The 23,298-nt window shown below is 44.2% G+C and overlaps 1 protein-coding gene across 4 annotated transcripts in view; it reads right to left on the bottom strand.

Annotated features, from left to right (window-relative positions):
• Window positions 1–23,298, bottom strand: part of jar (Myosin heavy chain 95F jaguar) — a 207,026-nt gene that overhangs the window by 41,523 nt on the left and 142,205 nt on the right. For all 4 annotated transcript variants that reach the window (XM_070539306.1, XM_070539307.1, XM_070539305.1 and 1 more), the window contains 6 exons: window positions 16,118–16,329; window positions 14,709–14,778; window positions 4,792–4,841; window positions 4,576–4,683; window positions 4,418–4,506; window positions 3,782–3,919 (listed from right to left, as the gene is read on the bottom strand). In XM_070539306.1, the coding sequence (XP_070395407.1) occupies window positions 3,782–3,919; window positions 4,418–4,506; window positions 4,576–4,683; window positions 4,792–4,841; window positions 14,709–14,778; window positions 16,118–16,329 (667 nt within the window). The remainder of the gene's footprint in view (window positions 1–3,781; window positions 3,920–4,417; window positions 4,507–4,575; window positions 4,684–4,791; window positions 4,842–14,708; window positions 14,779–16,117; window positions 16,330–23,298) is intronic.

Below are 23,298 nucleotides of genomic sequence, written 5' to 3'. Positions count from 1 at the left end.
ACGGTAACAACGTTTATTGCTATTAGCAATATCGAACACTCGCGGAGGGACGTCCTCTCCGTAAAAGTAGTAAAAAAGCTTGCCTCGTTGTCTGGGTGGGTCAGACAAACGAGGTCACTCACGGGATGCGGCAGGTGCTGTGCAGGCGGTCCAAGGCGTCGGCGTCCCAAGAGAGGGAGTCTCCCTCGGTCGCGCGCTTTTATGCCTTTTTACCTTGGTGCGAGGGGAAGTCCTCCTCGCCCGCCTGATACGTTTCCCTTTCCCGTGAGCCGTGTAGGAGAAGGGTAGTACGCGCATCATCAGAGTGACGAAGAAACGGAGGGCGCGTAGTGCCTCTCTCCCCTGTCTATGCCGGCACGACCCGTCGCCACGTGCGAACGGGTCGCCGCGGGTATGTGGGAGGAAATGGAGGCGCGTGCTCCCCACAGTGTCTACTAAGGATTTAGCTTTTTCGGAACAACGCCAGAAGATTGTGGAATGGCCTTTTCAGCTGCAAAAATAGTACAGTTAGTAAATTTTTCATTAATTTTGTCAATGCTTAAGTCTGTTAAAGTAAGCTCCTCCAGCCTGGCACTTTCTGTAGAAACAGCCCAGTCTGCCATTTGTAACTTTTATTGACGTGGTTTGTAAGATATAATGGGTAGCGTTGAGGTGAGGTTGATTATGGCAGGTAGATGATCACTGCCATATGAAGTCTCGAGTACATCCCATTTAAAATCGGTAAAAATGTCCGGAGGGCAAAATGCTAAATCGAGGCAGCTAAAATTACGTGAACTCGGTGAAAAATGAGTTGGTGCACCTGAATTCAAAAGACAAATGTTATTTGCCAAAACAAAATCTTCTATAAGTTGTCTGTCCTCTTTGGTCCTTCTTATCGCTGCCCCAAAGAGTGCAATGAGCATTAAAATCTCCAACTAAAACAAAAGGCTCCGGCAGCAGGCCAATTAAATTTTCCAGGTCTCGAGTTGTGAAATGGCTATGGGGAGGGTTGTACAACGAACAAATGGCGACAGTCTTAAAGGATAGAATGGTGACAGCTACTGCCTCGTATGCAGTATTTAATGAAACGTTCCGTGTGGGGATGCCGCCTTGGACGATAATAGCGACATCTCCTGATAGACGGCTGGAGTGCTCGCGGTCCTTTCTTACGACAGTAAAACCATTAAGAAAATGTGTATGTTTGGGTCCCAAGTTCGTTTCTTGAAGGCAGAATGCTACTGGTGATAACTTATTTATGATGTCTTTGATGTCACCTAGATTGTGAATTAGGCCTCTGCAGTTCCAATGTATGATAAAAGCCATATTATTGGAATTGGGAAAAAAATTACTTATGTGTGTGAGCTTATAAATTGTAGGTGACATGTATTTAAAAGCTGATTACTCTTATGAAGGGCGGTAACCATTCAGGTTACCTTTCCCTTTCTCACAGGAGTTATAATATGTTTCTTCTTCTGCGAGCGCTCTAAGAAGCGCGGGTCTTTTGGCGTCAATGACGCCGGGGTTTTTGAATCGAACTCCATCACCTTTTCCGAGGCACTGGACGATCGAGAGCCAGGCGCCGAGACACGCGTCTCGGGCCCTGCGGCACTGTTGTCTGCGGGCCCGTATTTGTTGCTGATGGAGCAGCACTGGCTTTAGCCACCAAGGGGGCGGTTGGGGTTTCTTCAGGAGTACCAGACGTGGACCCTGTAGATTCCCGAGACCGGTGTGGCGCTGCCCCCTGCCGCGTCACACTGGCATGGCTTACTTGAGGTAAGTGCGCTAGCCTTTTCCTTGCTTCATGGAATTAAATCTTTTCCTTTACAGTTATTGCAATTATTTCTTTTTCTCTTTTCCAGCAAGGGCAGCCCCATGAGTAAGCTGGATGATCGCCCTTGCAATTGACACATTGCAAGGGCAAGGGAGCATTGCAGTTGTCAGATGGATGGTCGTTGGCACTACACTGTGCGCATGTTTCCTTTCCTCTGCACGATTGTGATGCATGTCCGAACCTCTGGCACTTGAAGCACCGCCTCGGGTTCGGTATGTATGGTCGGACATTGATTTTCAGGTACCCTGCGTCGAGTGAACTTGACACAGTACTGGAGCCAAATGTAAGTATTACGTGTTTTGTGGGGATCTGTTGGTTGTTTTGTCGAAGTGTTATCCTTTGTACCTTGATTACATGTTGCTCCTGGAATCCCTCAAGGAGCTCTTTGTCACTGAGGTTCAAGAAATCTTCTTCTGATATCACTCCTCTGCTGGTGTTGAGCGAGCGATGTGAGGAAATTGTGACATTAGTGTCACCGATGCTTTTGAGTTCACTGATTCTTTTCGACTTGTTCTTTCTTTGCCAGTTCGAGGAGGAGGTCTCCGCTTGCCATCTTTGATGCTTTGTAGCCTGATCCGATCGTCTTTGATAGGCATTTGGATACTATGAAAGGTGATAGTTTTCTAATAGTTGTGTTGCCTTCACTGTGAAGGACATGGAACTATGGGAAGGTGTCATGGTTTGGTTTTAATAGGAACTGATATGTTGCTTCGGTGCGCCCTCGTTTTTGAGGGCGATCTTGGAGGGGAGGAAAAGCGTTTGCCATGTAAACACTAGAAAATTCGGCGGCGATGGTAGCCACCCACCACCAAGCCCAACTAGGGGACGCTACTAGGTTGGGAATAATACCTGCAGACGCCAGCCGTGCATTGCCGCTATAACCTAATATATATATATATACTACCCAAGACAGGATATATTACACACGGTTAACCCTTGCCGCCAGGAAATATGGAAGTAATAAGAAGTGAAGAGAAGACGGGAAAGATGGAAAAGTGGGAGAGAAAGACGAAGATTGGAGAGGAGGACAGGAAAAGGCGACTGCCGATTTCCTCCAGGTGGGTCAGTCTGGAGGTGCCGCCTATGTGAAGCCGAGGCCGAAGAGGTGCGTTGCCTCCGCCGGGGGGCCTTAAAGGTCCAAACACCCAGCATCGGCTCATCTCCCAGGATCCCCCTTTCCCCAGACACGGCTAAGCCGCGCACGGCTACGCGCAGGAGGGTCCAACCCTCGTGTGCTCGGGTACGTGGTGTCACAACACACCAAACGCCTGCTGATGCAGACGCCCCTGCGGGGCAGCTGTGAGAAGTGTATCTTGTGACACTCTATGGTGAAACTTTGGTACCCGCTTTGTAGTCCCATATGACCAGTTGTCATTTGCAGTCGAGTCGCTGTCGACTCTTGGTAACACTACAAATATATGAATGCCAGTGAGATCTGCTTAACACAAGTTCTTTAAGCCCACTGGGGCACTTTGCTAAGGATGTAAGAATCCCATCTAACCGTCTCATGCACAGGCGACCCAGCTTTCTCTTACCTTCCACTTTAGCTCACATTAATATACATTTTATCGAATCGGCAGCCCGCATGACATGACCAAAATAGGAAACCTTTAGATTTAGGACCTTTGCTTCACAGGAAGTTCGGGTTTTATCTCACAGTGACCACAGATTGAGATACATAAAGCAGGCTGTTATTAGGTGCACCACCCTTACTGGTTAAAATCACATTCGTTGTATCTTGTAGGCATTTGCGCTTTTTTCTATGCATATTATGGTGTAGGGAAAATTCATGCCTACAAATGTGCTGCGTTTGTGGCAAGGAGTATAATGGCAGCACCATGGCATCCATTATTGCATGGTGGCACACATACCTAAGTGCTTTTGTGTGTGCATGAGATCGCAAGCATGTACCTTGAGTTCTGTGGTCTCCATGTGAGATAACCTGGAAACTGGTTTGGAGAACATACATACCTCCATTCTGTAGTGAAACGGGAACTCGGCTCTGTAAGGTCTCGCCACCACCCTTCTTTGCATTTTTGCTCTTCCAGGCATGGTACACTTTAAGCCTTCTGTGGAACTCTTCACGACATGCTGCCAGGAGCTCCAGATCTAAAAAGGTTACCCTGTTTGTTTATTATTGACTACAATACATCTGCACATTTTGGGTAATTATCAAATAAAGATGAGGATTAAAAACAAGGCACAAGTAATAGTTATTATTCCCTGACATAGCATAGTAATGTGGCATTGTGCAGTCTGCTGGAGATTGCAGAGTACAAATAATCGATACTAGGAGAGCACATATATTTGATTATTGAATGTGCATAGATATTAACTGGCAAAATGATTTGATTATTATTTCAAATGCTCAACCTCAGAGTAGCGAATAATATGAACAGCTCAAAAGTAATATCTACTGGTACAGCTTCCCAAGGCCCACATATGTGGCCATGTCACAAATTTCAGAAATGACCCTGCCCAATTTTGCTGTGCTTTTTTGCACTAGTTAACGTCTGAAAAGTGATTTCCTCATATAAATATGTAAAATTCAATACACTACAAGCAACGGTGATTTGTGAACATGAAGATATAGTATCTTGTACTCACCACAGGATGTGTTGATAACATCCCTCAGCTCAGAATACTTCCATTTTGACAAGTCAAACTTGCCCTCTGATTTGGCCCTCACCTGTGACCTGCCAAACAAAGTGACAGGTATAAGACAAGAACCGGGTGCAAAGAGAAAGCTTGCTAGTGATGCGTACCTGACTGGCAACACTGGTGTTCCCATATCTTCAACTACACTGTTGTTCTCCTGCGCAAGCCGAAGGGCAAGCTCATGGTCCCGCGACTCTTGCTCAATTTGTTGATTCCTGCACGTAGAGGAAGAAGCACATATTTGCGCAACCAAGCTCACAGCCGAAAGCTCTTTGGGCCACAGAAAAGCAGCCAAGAGGTAAATACTGAACGGCTGCACACACCTAATGTGGTCTTCCTTCTGTTCCAGAAAGAGCTTCTCTTGCAATGCTTGCTGGAAAGAAGATCACAAAGCAAAAAACTTAGGCATGTACCAACAAGCAAGCCTGCATTGACAATATATGGACACCAACACAATTCTTGTTAAAGGAGGCGCAAGAACACTAGTGATTATGCCCCCATCGTGTACTGTTCCCACTGCGCATGACCAGCAAGATGGTAGTTGGATACAAATACCTGTTTTTCAGGCGACATTTACGATTATAAATTTAAAACCGCATCAGGTACCAGTGCATGGCCTTGCTAGGAGATGCTGGCCATTGCTGTGCTCATGTCCCTATGCCCTGTGCCATATATTGGGCCTACACCTACTACAGAGTTTAAATTACGTCACTTGCAAAGCTGCTCAGCATCGCTAAGAAGCCTCAGAAAGAGGCAGAGCACATCCCCCTCAAACATCTGGGCCCTGTAGGAACACTAAGCCATGTTTGTTCAGCTGGTACCAAACAAAGTGCAAACAAACACCTGATAAAGGATGAATTAAGGAGGCCTGTGGCGGCAGGTGATGCATGTAAGCGCCGATACCAGCATGCCGTCGTCATGCTGTCATCATTTCATTGCCTTCATGACATTGTGTGTTCATTCTTTCCTTGCCATGTTATCATCAACTTTCCGCTGCTCTTGCTCTATTACTGTCACCGTGTTGTCATGTCATCATCACACCATCGCATTATTCCATTGTTGTCACACCATTATCGACATCGCATAACCGTACATAGTCATTCCATCGTTGTCATTTTGTTGTAGCGACAGTACTGTCATCACGATTCCACCTTCGTCAGTCATCCTTTTGTTGCCATACCATCGTCCACGTGCCGTCGTTTTCAAACGATTGTCATCATGCTGTCATCATACCAATGTATACTGAAATCTTATTACTAAGAACACCACATTAAAAAAAAATTCAGATTAAAAAAATTTTCCGAAATCCCCAGCTGACTTCTTATGGTCTTAATGTAAAAATATCAGTACTATGAACTTCAGAATACCAAAAATTTCAGAATAACGATCATTTAGTTTCTGAGTCATGTTAAAAATGCCTCAGCACTACAAATACAGTTAAACCTCAATATAACTAACTTCAATATACCAAAATTCTTGATATAACGAAGTACTTAACTTTTCATAACCTCTTGTCCATAGAACACCATGTATTTAGAATCCCAATGTAACGAAGTGTGTTCGCATGCGATTTCAATACAACGAAATTTCACTGCTGCCGCAAAGGAATGCCAAGGCAATAAATGGAAACTTCCACTGACGCAGATGGTCAGACGATGGAACTACAAGCGACTTCTTGCAAACGCACCTCTAAACTGCGGCTCAACAAGAGCGACGGCCAAAGTGGCACCGCATCGTGCTCCGTATGAAGCTCCAGTGCAACGAGGTCCTATCGCACCCCGCACACCCTGTGCTTTAGGTGAGAGTTGGGGTGTGTGAGGGTGAGACAAGAAAGATGGTGGCTTCACGAGTGCTACCTTCCCACCAAGCGAAAAGAAAGAGGAGGAGGGAAGCGACCTCGCGGTCTGCATTTTTGGTGCGCGTCTCAGCTGTGGTCGCGCACCTTGCTTTAGAAGTAATCTGCCATGTATACAAAGAGTGGGCATGTGCCGAGACTTTGTGGCATAATGTAAGCTGTCTTACCACATGTTTAGTATTGGAGGTTGCGTAATCTCAGGTTTTGGCAAGTCGTTGGAGCAAGAGGCAGACAAAATATTTGCTCCCTGCTATTAGGACTTTTCATGATAGCGTTGTCCCAGTGCAGGTGACGCTATCAGCTGCGGGGGTGAAGTGCATGCGAAAGCGTGGCTGGCTTCTTTTTTGAAAACAAGCTGTCAGAGCAAAGTTCTGAAGCAGCAAAGAAATTAAAACTAGATTTTCATACAATGCAAACTGATGGACAACCGGCAAAGGTACTGAAGCCAGCACGCTCAACATGGGCCTGTTATATTTTACGAATAAGCCAAGTGAAGAAACATGTTACCACACCCATGTTTTCCCTGAGATAAGTGGACTTCCATTCAAAATTTTTCTCATAAATTGGAACCGGTGTTTATTTTTTGAAAATGAGCTTTTGAAAAAAAATTTTTTTATTTCAATAAACTATTTTCTTTCACTTTCATGTAGGAAGACAATACTTTGCATAAATGTTCCAAAGAGAATTTTTTATGTTCGACACTTCTTTCAAGTTTCTGTGTGAAACAGAAAACGTGCCAAGACGCATCAAAGTTACAAAATTTTTATAATTTGGGTCATGTTTAGAATTTTTTTACATTTCTTTTCGTTTGTGGACAGCATAAAAGAACATGCGGAACTAATTTACTGTGAACCATAACGTGTAACGTTCACTAATAAATTTTCTTGGAACCTTCACATTGACAACACATGTTCTTCCGCCTTTCGGAAGCTAACCTACCTGCGACACGAACTAAGAAATGCCCCTTCAAACGTTAAGCTACTCACTTACCTAACCTATATCCGGCCAAAACTTGAATATGTTTGCGTTGCATGGGATCCCTATACAAAAGTCAATGTTAACAAACTTGAGAGAATACAGAGAAAATCTGTTCGTTTTATTTATTCTAAGTTCGAAAGTTCGGATTCCCCGTCAGAGTTGATGTTGGCAAACGATATTCCTTCGCTTGAACAAAGAAGACAGAAACACAGGCTAGACTTTTTACATAATCTAATTAATCACAAATTGGCTCTGGACCCTTCACTATATGTAAGTCATCTCTCCACTAGGTATACACGACACCATCGTTCGGATACACTGACACCTATCTATGCTAGGACAGACAGCTATAAGTTCTCCTTCTTTCCCCGAACTATTTCTGAATGGAATTCGCTGCCCGCCCCTTACAACATGTGACTGTGTTTTATGTAAGTTTTTATTGTCTTGTTTTTTCTGTATAGAATGTGTTCTTCCTGTTGAATGAGCGGGGCAGGTCTTCGGCTCTCAAACTCCCTTGCCTTTGATGTGCAATTCCCTTGCCTTTTTTTACATCGTTCTGTTTGTTCCAATAATTGATTTAGGTATTGCGTTTTGATCTTTTTACTAAATGTTTCTGTGAGCAATATATCATTGTAAAGTCTATATATTTTATGAATGTAGACGAACCTATCTTGTATATGTCTTGTACTCAATGTCTGCCCGTCCTGCAAGGACCACAATGTGGTCTGCAGTATGTACTAAATAAATAAATAAGTAATAAATAAAATTAACAAAAAAGCCCTTTGACACAACGTTTATAGTTTGCATGCAATTTAGCCATGAAATCGGAAAATATTGTGGTAAGCAATAGGAGGACACTCGTGCCGTCACCTTCGAGAATATATTTTTTTGTCTTGCTGGGAACGCTTTCAGGAAATAAACTTTTCGGTTTCATGCAGTATGAATATACCTACATAACATAAAAAAACAGACAAGACAAAAATATCAAGCAAACATGCATCTTTGATCTCTCTTGGAATCACCCTCCAGCGAAGTCATTCCAGTGCAGCCATATGATGGTCATCATGCTTGTTCATCATGAGACGGCTCCATTGTTCTTGGGTGTTCTGTGCAGCCTTGTGTGATGGCATTGCACTTGCATAAGCTCTTTCGAACGAAGTAGTAAGAGATCGAACCCAGCAAACCAGTGCTTCCCCCATTACACGGAGGAAGTGTTTGGTGTCACCCTAAACATCACATACTGAGTGCCCACAATGCAATGTGGCAGTGTCATCAACAACGTGTTCACCAGAGGGGTCAGCATCAAAGAAAGTACTTAACTCTTTCCCTACCATGAGGGAAATAGGTGTTTTCGGTATGTTGCAAGAGAACTTTTCTTCTGGCGAAACTACTACGCCGAATATTTTATGTAACACATAACCAAAAAGCAGAATCAATGCATTTTTCACGCATAAATGTTTTATTAAGAGATATATGTCATAAAGATTGTGGTATAACATTGAACAAAGTTTGTAAAGTCCCGCTTGTATCTACTAAGAAATGTAAAAAAAAAAAGTGAGATATCCAAATGTAATGCTGTCTAATAGGCACTACTCAAAAAAAAAAAAAAAAACCTTAATTTTTCATTGAACAGGTAGTCCACTACAACAATTTCACTTCAAGCACTACAGCTGGGCATGCCGGGCTGGTTTGTATTAGCGTCACTCTCAGCGTCTAAGGCGCAGACGCAGCAGAGTCACAAGATCTGCGATCTCTTGAAGCGCGCACGACACTCCCAGAGGCAGCCATTTGTGCTTCTTGCTTTGACGAACGCGAAATTTTGGAGCGTGTTCAAAAATCACCGCCTCTAGTTAAAAAAACTGAACTGCTTCGAAAACAAAAATATAGTTCTACTTCACGTCCGATGGCAAAGCATGCATGAGCAGCGCGGTAGGTCTCGAAAGCGGTGTTTCAAACATTCGATAGCGGCTAGCCATTCTTGCTTCCTACTTTCATGATCACAAAACTCCAGAGCCCGTTCAAAAATCACTGCCTTGCCGGAAAGGGCACACTGCTTAGAAAATAAAGACATAGTTCTCCTCCTTCACGTCTTATAGCGCAGTGTGTCCATGAGTGGGGTGGAAGGTCTCTAAAGCGGCCTCTCAAACCCTTGTTAGCGGGCTAACAATGCACAATGGACACAGTACGAAAAGTGTTAAGAACAGCACTTAACAAATAAAAAGTTTCCCCACACATCTGTGTCATCTCTACTTTACAGAAATGCTTCGTTTTTTTTTTTTCCTGCCTTAATTTCTATTGACTTTTTTGCTAGGGAAGTAACCTCTTACCACCCAGTATTTTCATTGTACATGTTATGGATCTGTGAAAGAGCCAAAAGATTACTGATACAGTTTGAATACTACTTGCACCAAAGTTACAGAGATGCTCGTGCAGCTGAATAGCCAGCGAGAGAAACACTGTGTAGCACTGTCGGACACCATAATGACGGCATGAAATTTGACAGCTTGTAGGCTGCTCTGTCTGCACAAGACATCTCGTCTGCATGCAAAAGAAAAAGAATATATATATATATATATATATATATATATATATATATATATATATATATATATATATATATATATATATATATAATGAATAAAAGAAAATTCAGAAGCAACAATGTGTGTTGTGTGCTTTAGTGCACTAAGTGATTCGTGAAAAGATATGCCTTTACTTATGAATATAGTGAGCACCTAGGAAAAAAAACAACGTAAGAATTTACGTCATGCAGGTTTCTTTCCGACTGCTGCATGCAAACCTAACACATCATCCATCTGAACATATTGGATAACATTATTCAAACATGTTGGATCTTCACACTTCTTCATCACCTACTGTTGAACAACTTCATAACGAAGGGCTTGGGGCCTCCAAAATAATTCATTATACAAGTCACGTCGTTGCTAAGGTCATGCACAGCACCGCTCGCAATAGACCCGGGACAAAATTATTCTTTCCTTATACAGGTCCTTTTGTTGTAGAGGTGCTTGACTGCACACCGCATTCACCCGAATTTAAAGCTTTTTTTCTGAGAAAAATGGGTTCGAAAATTGCCTGCGCGTTACTATCAGATACAAAACCAAAATCGCATTCGTGGTATTGACCACAGCGTACCGTCAGAGACGTCAGATGCAGCGTGACTACCATTATAAAATGCCGACAGAGTATGATTTTGTGAAAGTTTGTGCGTGTCAGTTGACTCCGTGCTCGACTGAAATCTCGAGTGGTATTTCTCGCCAGTAACTTTTGGAGATACCACAACTATTGCGAGATTTCACGTGACTTGGCACCAGATGGGCTGGTGTAATTGGTGCTGTGCCAAGCTCACTATCTGTGTACAGTGCCAGGAATAATGTTGGATGTGGTCCTTTGCCCATATCCTCTGAAGTGATTGGTGCACTCACACTAGTCCAGTGCTTCTGTGCAAATGCGGAAGGTTGCGGCCTCAGCTGCTCCGACTCCTTAGACAATGTGGGGAAGTGCGTGCGCCGCAGGCAGCGAAATTGCCCAAGCAGAAGAAAATGCAGGACTATTTAATGCGAAACTAAGAGCTAGTTTCATCAATAAAGTGATCTTATAAATGGTACGTGCTTTTACGACATCCAATTATTTAGCAGGCTTATATCAAATTATGCTCTATATCGAAATGATAGGCGTATTTTTGCTAGTTCGATATAGCCAGGTTCGACTGTAGTAGCATCTCTAAAAATGATCGCTTGAAAACGCAGATCCCTGTAGCATGGTATCTGTGGCCAACGAAGAGCATATGGTAAGCATGACGCGTCGTCTTCATTATAAAAGTTCATTAAAGAAAATGTTTCTCTTCTGTAAAGGTATATTCAGCACATCTCCTTTCTTCTGGTCACGAATGTGGGGACATGCTATAGTATCTTTATTTTAAAAGTCGGCCGTGTCTTACATTCAGGTGCATCTTACATTCAGACACACTTTTGTTTTATTACTTTAATCAAGGCCTGCAAGAATTGGATTCACGTTAGATTAGGGGGCACATTAGAATTGGGTAAATAAGGTATATGTGTATGGTCTAACGCCATGTTTAGAAAAGCTAACTCATGAGTAAAAAATAATGAATAGGATAGGTGTAATTAAATACCTAACAGGGTAAAGAAGAGAAAGAAGAAATAGCGGAGGCAAGATGAGATTGAATGACGAGACATAGAGAAAGAAATTCAACAAGAGGGGACACTCTTCAAAAACTGGCAACAGGAAACACGTCACGCCTAGTTTCAACAACAACCGTTAGTTGACGCGAGCATCAGAAAAAAAGAATGTGAAATAAACTTCCAGACAACGTTTAATTTTTTTTTATTTCTTCCCACTAAAAGTGAAAAAGTTTTGCGTGTGAATGAACTTATACTTTGCAACTTTTTGTTGCGTTGCCTAGCAACAAGCTAGCGGCACGCCAGACGCGCATGCATACGTCATGCGCCAGACAAGCCGCAGGAGTGAACGTGGATGGTCGTATGTGCGAAGCTCGCGTGCTCAGCGACCCGTCTGTTTTGGATATAGCCCATTTTATTGGGCTCTTGGCCTTCTCTATGCTTCTCTTGCGTGTCGTCTGCATTTCGACATGGCACCACTGCACTACTGGACTACGGCAAGGTGAGAAATTGTGTTTGACATTGTGCAGCTCATTTTAATCACAATTAGGCTTAGTTCGAGTGGCGCAGTTAGCGAAAAACAGCACCGCCGTCCTGGCGCAGTTAATTTGAGTTAATGCCTCGTCCTGGGAGATGTTTGCGACGCTTTTTATGAGCCCCAACATTACTGTAACTTATTTCGGTAGTTTTTGGGCACGCTTGCCGCGCCTGGCTTATTGACGCAGTAAGCGAAAACCGGCTCGGCCGTGTGACGCATTTGCGCGTGTGCATGCGTGTACAACGTCGTAGCTCCTAAGACAAGTTTTTGCACATTCTGTGGCCCCCAACATTATTGTAACTAACGTCGTTATATTTGGGGTAATTTAGAAGCATGGTTGCCGCGCCCGGCTTATTGACGCAGTTAGCGAAAAGCAGCTCGGCTGTGTGCCGCAGTTAGTTTCGCGTGTACTGAATCTTACTAGTAGAAGTTCGTGAAGCATTCTCTGACCCGAAAAAGTATTGTAATTTATTTGGTAACTTTTCGGGATATCTTGAGGCTTGCTCGCCGCGCCTGGGGTTGTGAAGCTGTTAGCGAAAAAGCAAGCTGGCCATAGCGAGTTAGTTTTGCGTGTACTGAATTTTAGTGGGACAAGCTTGTGACGCATTTTATAGCCCTGCAACAACATATACCTTATTTCGGTACTCACGCTTCTCGAAAACGCGACGAGCGATTGCCGAGAGTGATAACACGGGAGTGTTGCATGCGCCGGCAGGACGCGTAAAAGATAACACGGAGGAGCTCAAGAACATGACATTTATGTATTCTGAGCGACTGAAAACAGGCTTTGCACCCACGAGTTTGACTTGAGTGCGATTACAAGGCATTCTGCGAGCGTGTAACATGGTCTGGCTGAGCCTGTGTTGTAGCCACCTTTGTGTACTTGGCGTACCATCGTATCGACTGAGGCCAAGTTGTTTTGGAAACGTGCAGTCACCCGTGTATTTGTGCACCTAAAGTGCAGGAAATAATGCCCGGGAAAGGAGGGGTGCCTGAAAATCGGATGTTCTGATTTTATGGCATTGTTTGGGAGGAGTCTTTGCTGCGAAATGTACCTAAAAGTGAATTTATCTGTAATGCCGCTCATTCACCACTTACGAACGCTTCGCCTCTACACGCAATACTCCTGTTAGGTCAATATACCGAAATGATACATGCTTGTAATTTACTTTCTTTCAGCAGATGGAATCCGGTGGAGCATCGTACGGCAACGACTGCTGCTTACCTGGTGCCACAACTTTGGATGAATGCAGAAGAAGCCCGGAACGAGCATTTATATAGAGCAAAATAAACATTTCATCGTTTCAGAAGACGTCTTTCATTTTCTTTATGAAATTGCAGCTGACAGATTCGGCGCAGTCTTGTAAAGGTCAATCGCAATCATTTCTACTTAATAATGAAACGATTCCACGTAAGGCAACGCGAGGTTCAGCAGAAGTGGGGAAAAAAAAAGAATGCCGAGCAGCGGAGCCGGCGCGGCGTGTACCAACTGGTGCTCAAAACGCGCGCGCCCAAAACCGAAAACGGAAGAAGTCAACAACATCCGCTTGGTGCGCTACAGTCAATTCGGCCGCTGGGCTCTATGGGAGTGTCCGCTCTTGTTGAAATTTCTTTCTCTATGGACGAGAGCTGAATCAAGAACAAGGTTTTAAAGGAAACCGAGGCAGGGACCCAGCACCACTTTGGGTTAGCAGCACACATTGTTTCTTGCAGTGCCATGGGAAGGCTATTGTCTAGGGCAACTGGACTTCAGGTGGTCAATTAGGGTGTCTGAAAATTTTTAGTTTTTTAATATGTGAATGCTTCGATTAGCTATGTACTGATGCTGGCTACAGTGACAATGATGGTAACCACGTCACAAAAACGGAAAATATCATACATATTTGGTGGCAAATGAGCAAGGTTTTATGAAATGTAAAAGGTGTGATGGTGGCACATGTTCACAGTATGGCACGCCCATGTCATTTAGAAATATTCGCACAGCACAGATGCACTGACTTGCATGCATCACTCATGCATGAGCATGTCATTAGGAAACATGTGACCATGGCATTTTGTTTGGTTGCATGAAGGCAGCACCACTTTTCAACAAAGCCTACTCGCAGACTGTAAAAGCAGGTCTGGACACACAACATCTGTAATGACAGCAAAACAGAATGACACATTCCAGATGTTTCTCAATATATTTGGGTAAGTGTTTCAAACCTTGCTTCATGATACAAGACTAGGCAACACACAACAATGACCAGTCACCTTGGTAGAACCGTCTCTGTGAAGAAGTAGCTTTGCATATTTGCCCCTGAATATGTGAAGTCTGAGCAAGCAGTCATTGAACTGCAACAGCTCAAGTGGGGTGCAGTTCTGTGCACCACAGCGATTGAAACAACTGGCATTCATTCATAATTTCCTAATTTTTGATTAGGCACTGAATCCTTTTCTCATTTTCAAGGTTGCCCACAATGTGTCCTAGAGACATTTGCGTGGTAAAAGGCAATGACAACATTGCTTCTTTTTGCAAGTGAGAAACTGTACTATAGCACTGCTGTCATATCTTTATTCCATAAGTTAGTGTGAATATTCAATATTTAATTTGATTGACGATAATGCCATTCGGCTTAGGTGGTGTCCAAAACATAGTGGCCCTGTTTGCTATGGTGACCACGGTGTCCAGCACCCAAGCATTGAGAGTGCTTACAAAGTGCTTACCGCTATTTTGGCATCTTCTAGCTGCTTTGACTTCTCCTCAGCCTTGCGGGCAGCTTCCATCTGAATTTTTCTAAACAGACAAAAACAAAATTAATTGCAGTGAAGTGTCAATGATAATGCTGTAAGCACCAGCCGCCTAGTAAACTCTTGATAGTACACTCAACGACCAATTTTTTTGGACATGCCTAATAATTTGGATGCCTTCGTGGCACTGCCACATACCCCATAGAGCCAGTGTATAAGGACGTCTGAAATTTCAGACACAAACCCTTTGCCGTTCGACCTTTCTTATTTGCTGTGGCCGTAGGTTCAAAACGGCATTAATCAAAGCCACCACTGCTGCCATTTTCATAACCTCGCAGACTCAAACCAGCATTTTCTTATGCCGATCTGTTGGCAGCTATAGCCAGCCATAACCACGGCTTCCACTGTAGACATTCATGTTTGGTCACATGGTGTCTGGCACACGATCATTTTGTACTGTCACATGCTCTGCAACATTAGGCCTAGCTGCTTCAACATTCGCTACGAAACTTCCTCTGTTCGGTGCCGTGTGTTTCATTGAAAGGATTTGCCACAGTCAGCAATGAGATGATGCTGACACCACCTTCGTCATCCTTGCCAACAGCTGCGAAGCACGAAAAGCACAACAAGACTAAAGAATTATGCCTAATGCTGGTTCCCAAAAATCAGATTCGTCGCAATACAGCGGTGTTACACCATCAAGCATATGCAATGTACTGCGATAAAGCAAACTAAGAATGGGAGGGGGCCACTGTCGCCGGACATAGTACATCTTTCTTAAACACACACGTACCCACCACCTCCTGTCACAGTACTAGCACAAGACACCTATGAAGTGCACCAGGAGACTTTCAGAGCTGTTTTGGACGTGCACATAGAAATTCGTGCCCTTCAGGGCAGTAAAAAGCATACACTTGGTTTTCGAACTGCCCAATTTTTCACATGTTCTTGTGGTCCCTCACGTGCCCGTAAAATCTGACATTGTCCGTATTCTTTCCCAAATAATGGCTTACTCATAACCATGCATGCACAGCGAAAAGGTAAAAGAGCAATCTGCACAATCAGTGCCATGGTTATTCATTTGCTGGCTCTGTCAGGCTGGCAATGAAATGAAAGTGAAAATGTATAAATTGCAGGTCAAAATCAATTGCCCCCCCCAAGTTCGAGAATAACTGGATAATAATGAAAGGGCAGTAAAACAAAACGATGAGAAAGGCAGAAAGGATATACTTTTCTGTCATGGTACGAGAGCTGGGTGTCGAAACGATGCAGTTCAAGCTCAACGAAACATGGAGGGCAACAGCACATTTAGCCCCCTCTTGAGACCTCCGCAGAGCCTCCACCTCGAAACGCCTTTTCAACGCTTAATCAGTGTATGCCCCCACCTCTGCCTGTTCTCCTCCTCTTCTCTTTTCAGTCGTTCCTCTTCCTCTCTGCGTTTGCGTGCATGCTCCATTTCCTCCTGCACACGGCGCATGTGCTCTTCGGCCACCTTCTGCAGCTGGATGCGCTGGTTCAGTGCATTCATCAGCTGCGTAGCTGCAGTGATCAACGCACTCTGCTCCTTCTCCATGTCCTCCGCGTATAGGTAGCCATCCTGCAATCAGCAAACCCATTTACTACTTTTCGTTGGTACAGTGTCATGTCCAAGACAGCCACTGACTTCAGTCAGCTTTATCAAGTGCTGTCAAATATAGGCATTTAAGGGGAAAGAAGGCAGTTTTCACGTTGCATAATGAATGCACACCTCCTTTAACCAAAAGATGCAGATTTGTTTTATCTTTGGCAATTTCAGACTTGCATGCACACATGTCATGGCTGAGGGAATGGGGGGAAGGCCACGATGCTGTAAGTTAACAGAGCTATTTTCACCCTTTTTTTAACAGAGCTATTTACAAAAATATAGTGACGCAGAAACCCCTACAGTAGTAGCCCCATCTGGCAGCAGAGTATCATTCAAATAACAAATACCTATGCGATTACTCTATACAAATCTCAAATCCTAAAGAAAGAATAGAGAGCAGAGTGACAATATAACTAATATGCATGATTCTCGATATAGTTAAACTTCACTATAACAAACTTCAATAGAGTGAAACCTCGTTACCATGAACACCACATTAACAAACTTTTCAGGTTAATGAACTTTTCAGAAATCCCCTGCTGGCTTATTATAGTTTCCAATGTAAAAATATTTCAGTACTACGAACTTCATAAAACCGTGCTTTTCAGAATAATGCTCATTATTCAGTTTCCCTATGATGTTAACGCCTCAACACTATGAACAAATATTCCGAAATGTCGGGATTCTTAGATTTCCATGTATCCTTTATGGCATCCGAAACAGTAGCCTAGCAGACCACAAGGCGCAGAGAACGGATGTCACGGCACATGGGTTCCGTATGGGTTCAGAAAACCTTAGACTGTGCCCGGGAAAAAAAATACTGCGGGCCAGTGGAGGAGACGACACATCAGGTTACATGAGTGCATGCTCCATCCAGAAAAGTGTCGCCTAGCAGTGGCAGTGCGTCTCTTCCTTCTTTCACCCTTCTTTCTGCAGCCGTACTTGCTACACCTCCAGTGAAACATAACCTCTGTGCACATGGTGATGCAACACAGTCATAAGAACTTCAGTTTGGCCTAGTTGGTATTTACTGCAAATCATATTGACCGCAAATAAGACGGGGACAGAGGAAGAAAACACAAACCGCCCGTGCTGTTTATGTGTTTTCTTCCTCTGTCCCCGTCTTATTTGCGGTCAATATGATTTGCAGTAACACAGTCATACTTTGCACTTTCCAGATGGTGTCGTTTGTATGCACTTGCACTTTGACAAAGTTCAGGCGTCTGCTTTGAGCGAGACAGTTGCAGTGTCCATCGCAAGAAATGTGAAAAACAAACAAGAAGCAAACATTGCACTTTGAAGGTGAACATGAAGCTACCTTTTTGTTGGTAGTTTTCTCGGCATCAGCGTCGGTATTGCAAACATCACTAGTATTATACGGTGCTTCGGTGGTGCGTGGTGACAGAATCTATGGAAAACAGTAACAGCATGCGCCGAGAGACAGCAGCGATGTTTTCATGGATAGCTCATATAGTGACAACTTATGAACTGGTGGGTTGATGGGTGGAATGGTTAATTTTGGGGCTTTCACTATAATGATCTTTCAGAATAACAACCAATTTACTGCGGTCTCCTGAAGTCCGTTATATCGAGATTTCACTGTAGCACTGTTGTCGATATAACAAAGTACTTAACTACAGTGAACTCTCGTTAAGACAAACTCTGTTAAGCTGAATTCTCGCATATAACGAACAACATGGGAAAGTTTCTTTGGTTTTCCATAGACCCAATGTCAAAAAAATCTGCTTAAGATAAACTGCCTCAGATTAAGACGAACATTTGAAGTGACCACTACCGATCATGGAGGCTAGGGTGCCTCAATGCACCACGCCCAGGGGTGCGCACATCAAGGCACCCTACTGGAGGCCTGCAGTGAACATCGCCCATGAAAAGAGGCAAAAACAAGAGCATGAAAAAAATTAGGCAGTGATGTTTCACTTCGTGAATGCGGGTGACACGCAAGCGTATGGGTGCTACAGCGCACACGAAGCTATCGACCCTCAGTGTGCCTAGACTGTCCGCGTCGCAGATCATATTCGAGACAGTGTTTGCATGGCTGCGCCATACACAGAAGCCGCTGGAGTAGAACGCCCACTTGCAAACATTCACTTAGGCTACTAACTAAATTAACAAGCATGGCATCAGCGCGCATAGGCAAACATGAACACATCACACTCGATGACTGCAGACACTCGCTGTCAAAATGCTGGCGTGAGGCATCGTGGCAGCAGCAGTGAGTGAAGTGACCTTTGCATTGTCTATTGCTTCTACGCAAACTTAGTGGCAAGAACACACTGCACGCAAAACTACGAGCCATCGGCCCACCTAGACTGTACCCCCAAAGCAGATCGCATTGAAGATATAAAGCCTGCGTGACCGCACATGGCCAAATGACAACACCCCCACCCTCCCCAGTGCCATGCGCGCGACAGAAGAGGGCGCGCTTATCCCTTCCCCCCATTCTCCCTTTGCATATGCAGGATTGTGCCGCCATCATTAGCTCACCATTGTACGCTTTCCCTCACACGGCTAATCCCTGACCAAGAAAGCGTGCTGCCATACCCTACGTTCCAGGGACAAGCGAAACCTTCTCTCACATTCTGCGCAGTTATGACGTTGAGGTGGCGGACGCGCCTGTGTGTAAGCTGAGGCAAGCACTCGTGGGCGGTAAGGTCAGGCTTCTGAGAGAGTCATTTCCCGGCGTAGTCTATAAGATACCCTGCGCAGATTGCGACTTCGCATACATTGGCGAATCGGGCAACTTCAAACAGAGTCTGAGGCAGCATAAGAAAGATGTCAAAAAGAAACGTACAGTTTCGAATGCCTTTGCCAAGCACACAGATGCAACGGGCCACAAGATTGACTGGGATCGCTCGAGAGTTATCGGTAAAAAAAGAAACCTAAAAACGCAGCTGTATCTGGAATCGCTGGAGATACAAAAAACATGTCACACGCTCAATCGAAATGAGGAAACCCTCCCCCCATCATACATGTGCTGCTTACATCACGTTCTGAAGTATACATAAGCTTCTGTGAACTTTCCTTCATCCCATTGTGAACAAGGCTTTCGTAGGGAAGCCGAAACGTCTGGATTTAATCAATTTTTAGTACTTCTTTTGGTCGGTGTCCGTCGTTTTATTGCTTCACACACATGGTGTACGGCACGCAAGGACGATGTTATCACGAGACGAACACGTTAAGTCCATATCGTAAACAAAACCTCTAGCAACCGCCAGAGGAGGCCAATCCAGCGCACCTCTGCCCACCTTCCTCCTTCGCGACGCTTTGCCTCATTTCTCATTCCCCACTATGCTCACCGTTGCCTAGACTTTCCCCTAAATGGTATTGCTTTGCCGCGCACTCAACACGCTCCTTTGTAATTTCACTAGCTTGGAGCCTGCACCGATGACCTGTGAGGTGTCAGATGCCTTCTTTAACTAGGGGACTTTTTGCAGCAACACCAAGGCACAGAAGAACTTTTAAGGTCATTAGGTGAGATTGCATTGTTTCTGGCGGCTTGCGATTTACAAAGAAGTGTCAAACATCCATCACGGATTGGGTGAAACCAAGCAAGAGTACCACTTGAAAACAGTTTTCTATTAAGCTCAGCTAAATAAATGCTTTCTATGTTATTTTCCACCATTTAAACTCTACTTCGTTTACCATTTTGAAGGAAGATATTTCAATGCATCTGGTCATGTTGCCAATTATCCTTCTGATAAGACGAACTACTGATAACAAATTTTCATGGTCCCTTCGAGGGAGTCAACTACATTTATAACATTTATAACTTTTTGTCCATAGAACATTATGTATTTAGGACCTCAATATAATGAAGGATTTCAATATAACGAAATTTCACTGGCGCAACAAAGGAACACCAAGGCAATAAGTGGAAAGTTAGCAGACGCAGATGGTCAAATCATTAAACTACAAGCGGCTGCTTGTGAATGCACCTCTCAAATCGCATGCAGCAGCACCAGGAGCTACTGCCAAGGAGCAGTGTCATGTTCTGTATAAAGTACAAGTGTGATAAGATCCCATCGTGCCCCATGCACACACAGTATTGACATGTGTGCTTGTTTGTCTTTATAGGGCGACACGTTTCACCACCTAACAAATGGTATTGCACAGTGCAGGACATGCCTGCATGTATCGGAAGTTTCTGGAATGTTATCGATGCTTCCATCCGCTGTCTTTGACCGAACCTTGTGTAATCTGATCGCATGTGTGCGTGACGCGAATAATGTAGAACTTTGTGGAAGGCACGTGGGTCCCAGTGATTACTCTGGAACATTCAACAACTGATCTATAAAAGCCAACGTGCTTGACCTGCTGATGAGATTTTCGACGATCGCCGACTGTGTTCGCCGCTGTCGCCGTTTCTTGAGTGTAGCCCGATTTTGAGGGCACAAGTTTGCCCAATAAAACAGGCTACACTCAAAGAACGGCGACAGCGGCGAACACAGTCGGCGATCGTCGAAAGTCTCATCAGCGGGTCAAGCGTGTCGGCTTTTATACATCCCTCGTCGAATGTTCCAGAGTAATCGCTGGGACCCGCGTGCCTTCCACAAAGTTCTACATTATTCACGTCACGCACACATGCGATCAGATTACACAAGGTTCAGTCACAGACAGCGGATGGAAGCATCGATAACATTCCAGAAACTTCCAATACATGCAGGCGCGTACTGCGCTGTGCGATAACATTTGCTAGGCGGTGAAATGTGTTGCCCGATAAAGACAAACAAGTACACGTGTCAGTATGCTGAAAGTTTACAAAGGCGAGCCAAAAAGGACGATGATTTGACAAGCACTGCTTTTCCACAGGGCAAGTAAAGGGCAGAAGAGAATCGAGCTTGTGGTACTATGATTGAGCGTGCGCGGGGATGGTTGGTGCGAGTCTCCTTTCTTAGCGCGAACGTGGCTGCACATGGCTGTGAGCGCTGAGTACATATGCAGCTGCGTGCCCTTTTTCTGATATCATCTGCCGCGTGTGCAAAGAGTAATTGTCTTCAGTACTGGAGGTTATGTAAATTCAAGTTTCGGAGATGCATTGAAGCGAGAGGCAGACGAGGCATTCGCTCCCCGCTGTCATTACTTTTCATGAAGGTGTCATATCACTGTGGGCGAGAAATGGGGGAAAGGAGAACACGGAAGTACAGCTGGCTTCACTTCGTACTGCCAATGTGAACATATCGTCGACACAACACGAGACCGTATCTTTCATCGCCGACTCATATTCAATAAAATGCTTTTTTTTTTCTTATGAAAATTTGCCTTTTCTGATTGCCTGATAATTAAGAAAATCTCATGGCCCCCTCAATGTAAGAAAGATCTATAGGCAAATGTACTTACTTGCTTGAAATTTTGAATTTCCATCGTAACAAAATTTCAATAGAACGAAGCAAATTGCCAACTTTAGTTACTTTGTTATATTGTGGTTTAACTGTATAACTGCAGAACACTGCTGCATTATTCACTGCTTTCTGCTGAATGATACACCAAGTAGATGCGCCCCGATTTACAGAAAGTTAATAAAAATAAGACCCACTGTGCACTATTATCCTAAGCTACTTCACACCTGTTTCCTTGCAATCCACCTTTTTAATTTTCCTGTGCTGCCTTCTGGCGCACTCTGCTGGAAACGTTTTGAAAGGGAGCTGGGCCTTTCGCCTGTTCATTTGTGTATTTAAACCCATGTTGAATGTGCATCGGCTGTGTTTCATGGATCACAATTTATTGTTAATGACGTCGCCGGGGCAGCATGTCATTCCTAAAAGCCATGTAGCACTCGCAGGCTACTTGGGGAGAAGGTCTGAGCGCGCTTTTGTGCTAACACTGCGGCTGCTGATATCTGCTCCTTGCAGCTCACTTTTTGTATTTGTTTTACATATTCTTTAGTGATTTTGAACATTCAAGAAGCCTCTGAGCACAGCCTTCAGCGTCGGATTTACCAAAGCGGGGCATTTGTTTACAAAGACATCTGCAGCCACAGATCATTGTTAGTTTCAAATACTGGGAAAACAGGACATAGCTGATGTGACACGACCTTAGAATGTGGCAACACATATACCGTATTTACTCGAATCTAGCGCACATTTTTCTTTCGATAAAACAGGCCCAAAATTGCATGCGCATTAGAATCGAGTACGACTCTAAATCGCATTACCATATTGCCATCGGCATTTCAAAATGGCCACCTCATACGCACATCGAGCCCAGCTGCTGTAGGCCATGGCTTAGGTTAGTCCACCGTCCCTCTTCCCGTTTTCTGCGTTTGCTCTATCAGCATGGAAGTGCCCAGTTGATCGCGATGCCACAATTAAAAGGAAAGTGATCACGTGTGTGAAGATGGACGTAAATCGGGCGCATTACGGGCGTTCAGAGTTCCCTAAAGCGTCTGCGACTGGTGCAAACACGAGAGGTGTTCTACTCCGATGGCTGTGCAGCCCCTATCTTGAAAGCGATTTGCAATGGCAACAAGCCTACACATCTAGGCATACAGTGCTGTGTTCTCATTGCTTAGTTCGTGTTGAAGCGAGAGGCTGCACAAAGGTCAATTCACTCACTCCTGCTGCCACACTTCATCACTCCAGCGTGTTGATAAAAAGTTTCTATGGTCCCCGAGTGAGACGTGCTCATGCTTGTTCGTGTGTGCATGGCACTATGCTTGTTAATTTAGTTCGTAAGCAAATGTTTAAAAGTTCATACAGCCGATAAAACTACTAACCTTACTTTTCGTATAGCTGTCTACTAATTTGCTGTTGAAACCGATGCTTCACCTTTCGAGCGAAACTTTAGTGCAGTTGGAGCAATCTTTGTTTTTTCAAATGAGCGAAAGTTGTATTTCTGTGCCAAAGAATGAGTTGTGCGGTACTAACAAGGACTTTTTCTTTCTTTAAGGTCACGACAACAGTGCACATTACAATTGAGGGCGCG

This window comes from Dermacentor albipictus, chromosome 5 (assembly GCF_038994185.2).
Source record: "Dermacentor albipictus isolate Rhodes 1998 colony chromosome 5, USDA_Dalb.pri_finalv2, whole genome shotgun sequence".
NCBI classification, from domain to species: Eukaryota; Metazoa; Arthropoda; class Arachnida; order Ixodida; family Ixodidae; genus Dermacentor; species Dermacentor albipictus.
This window is presented reverse-complemented; position numbering and strand designations above follow the sequence as displayed.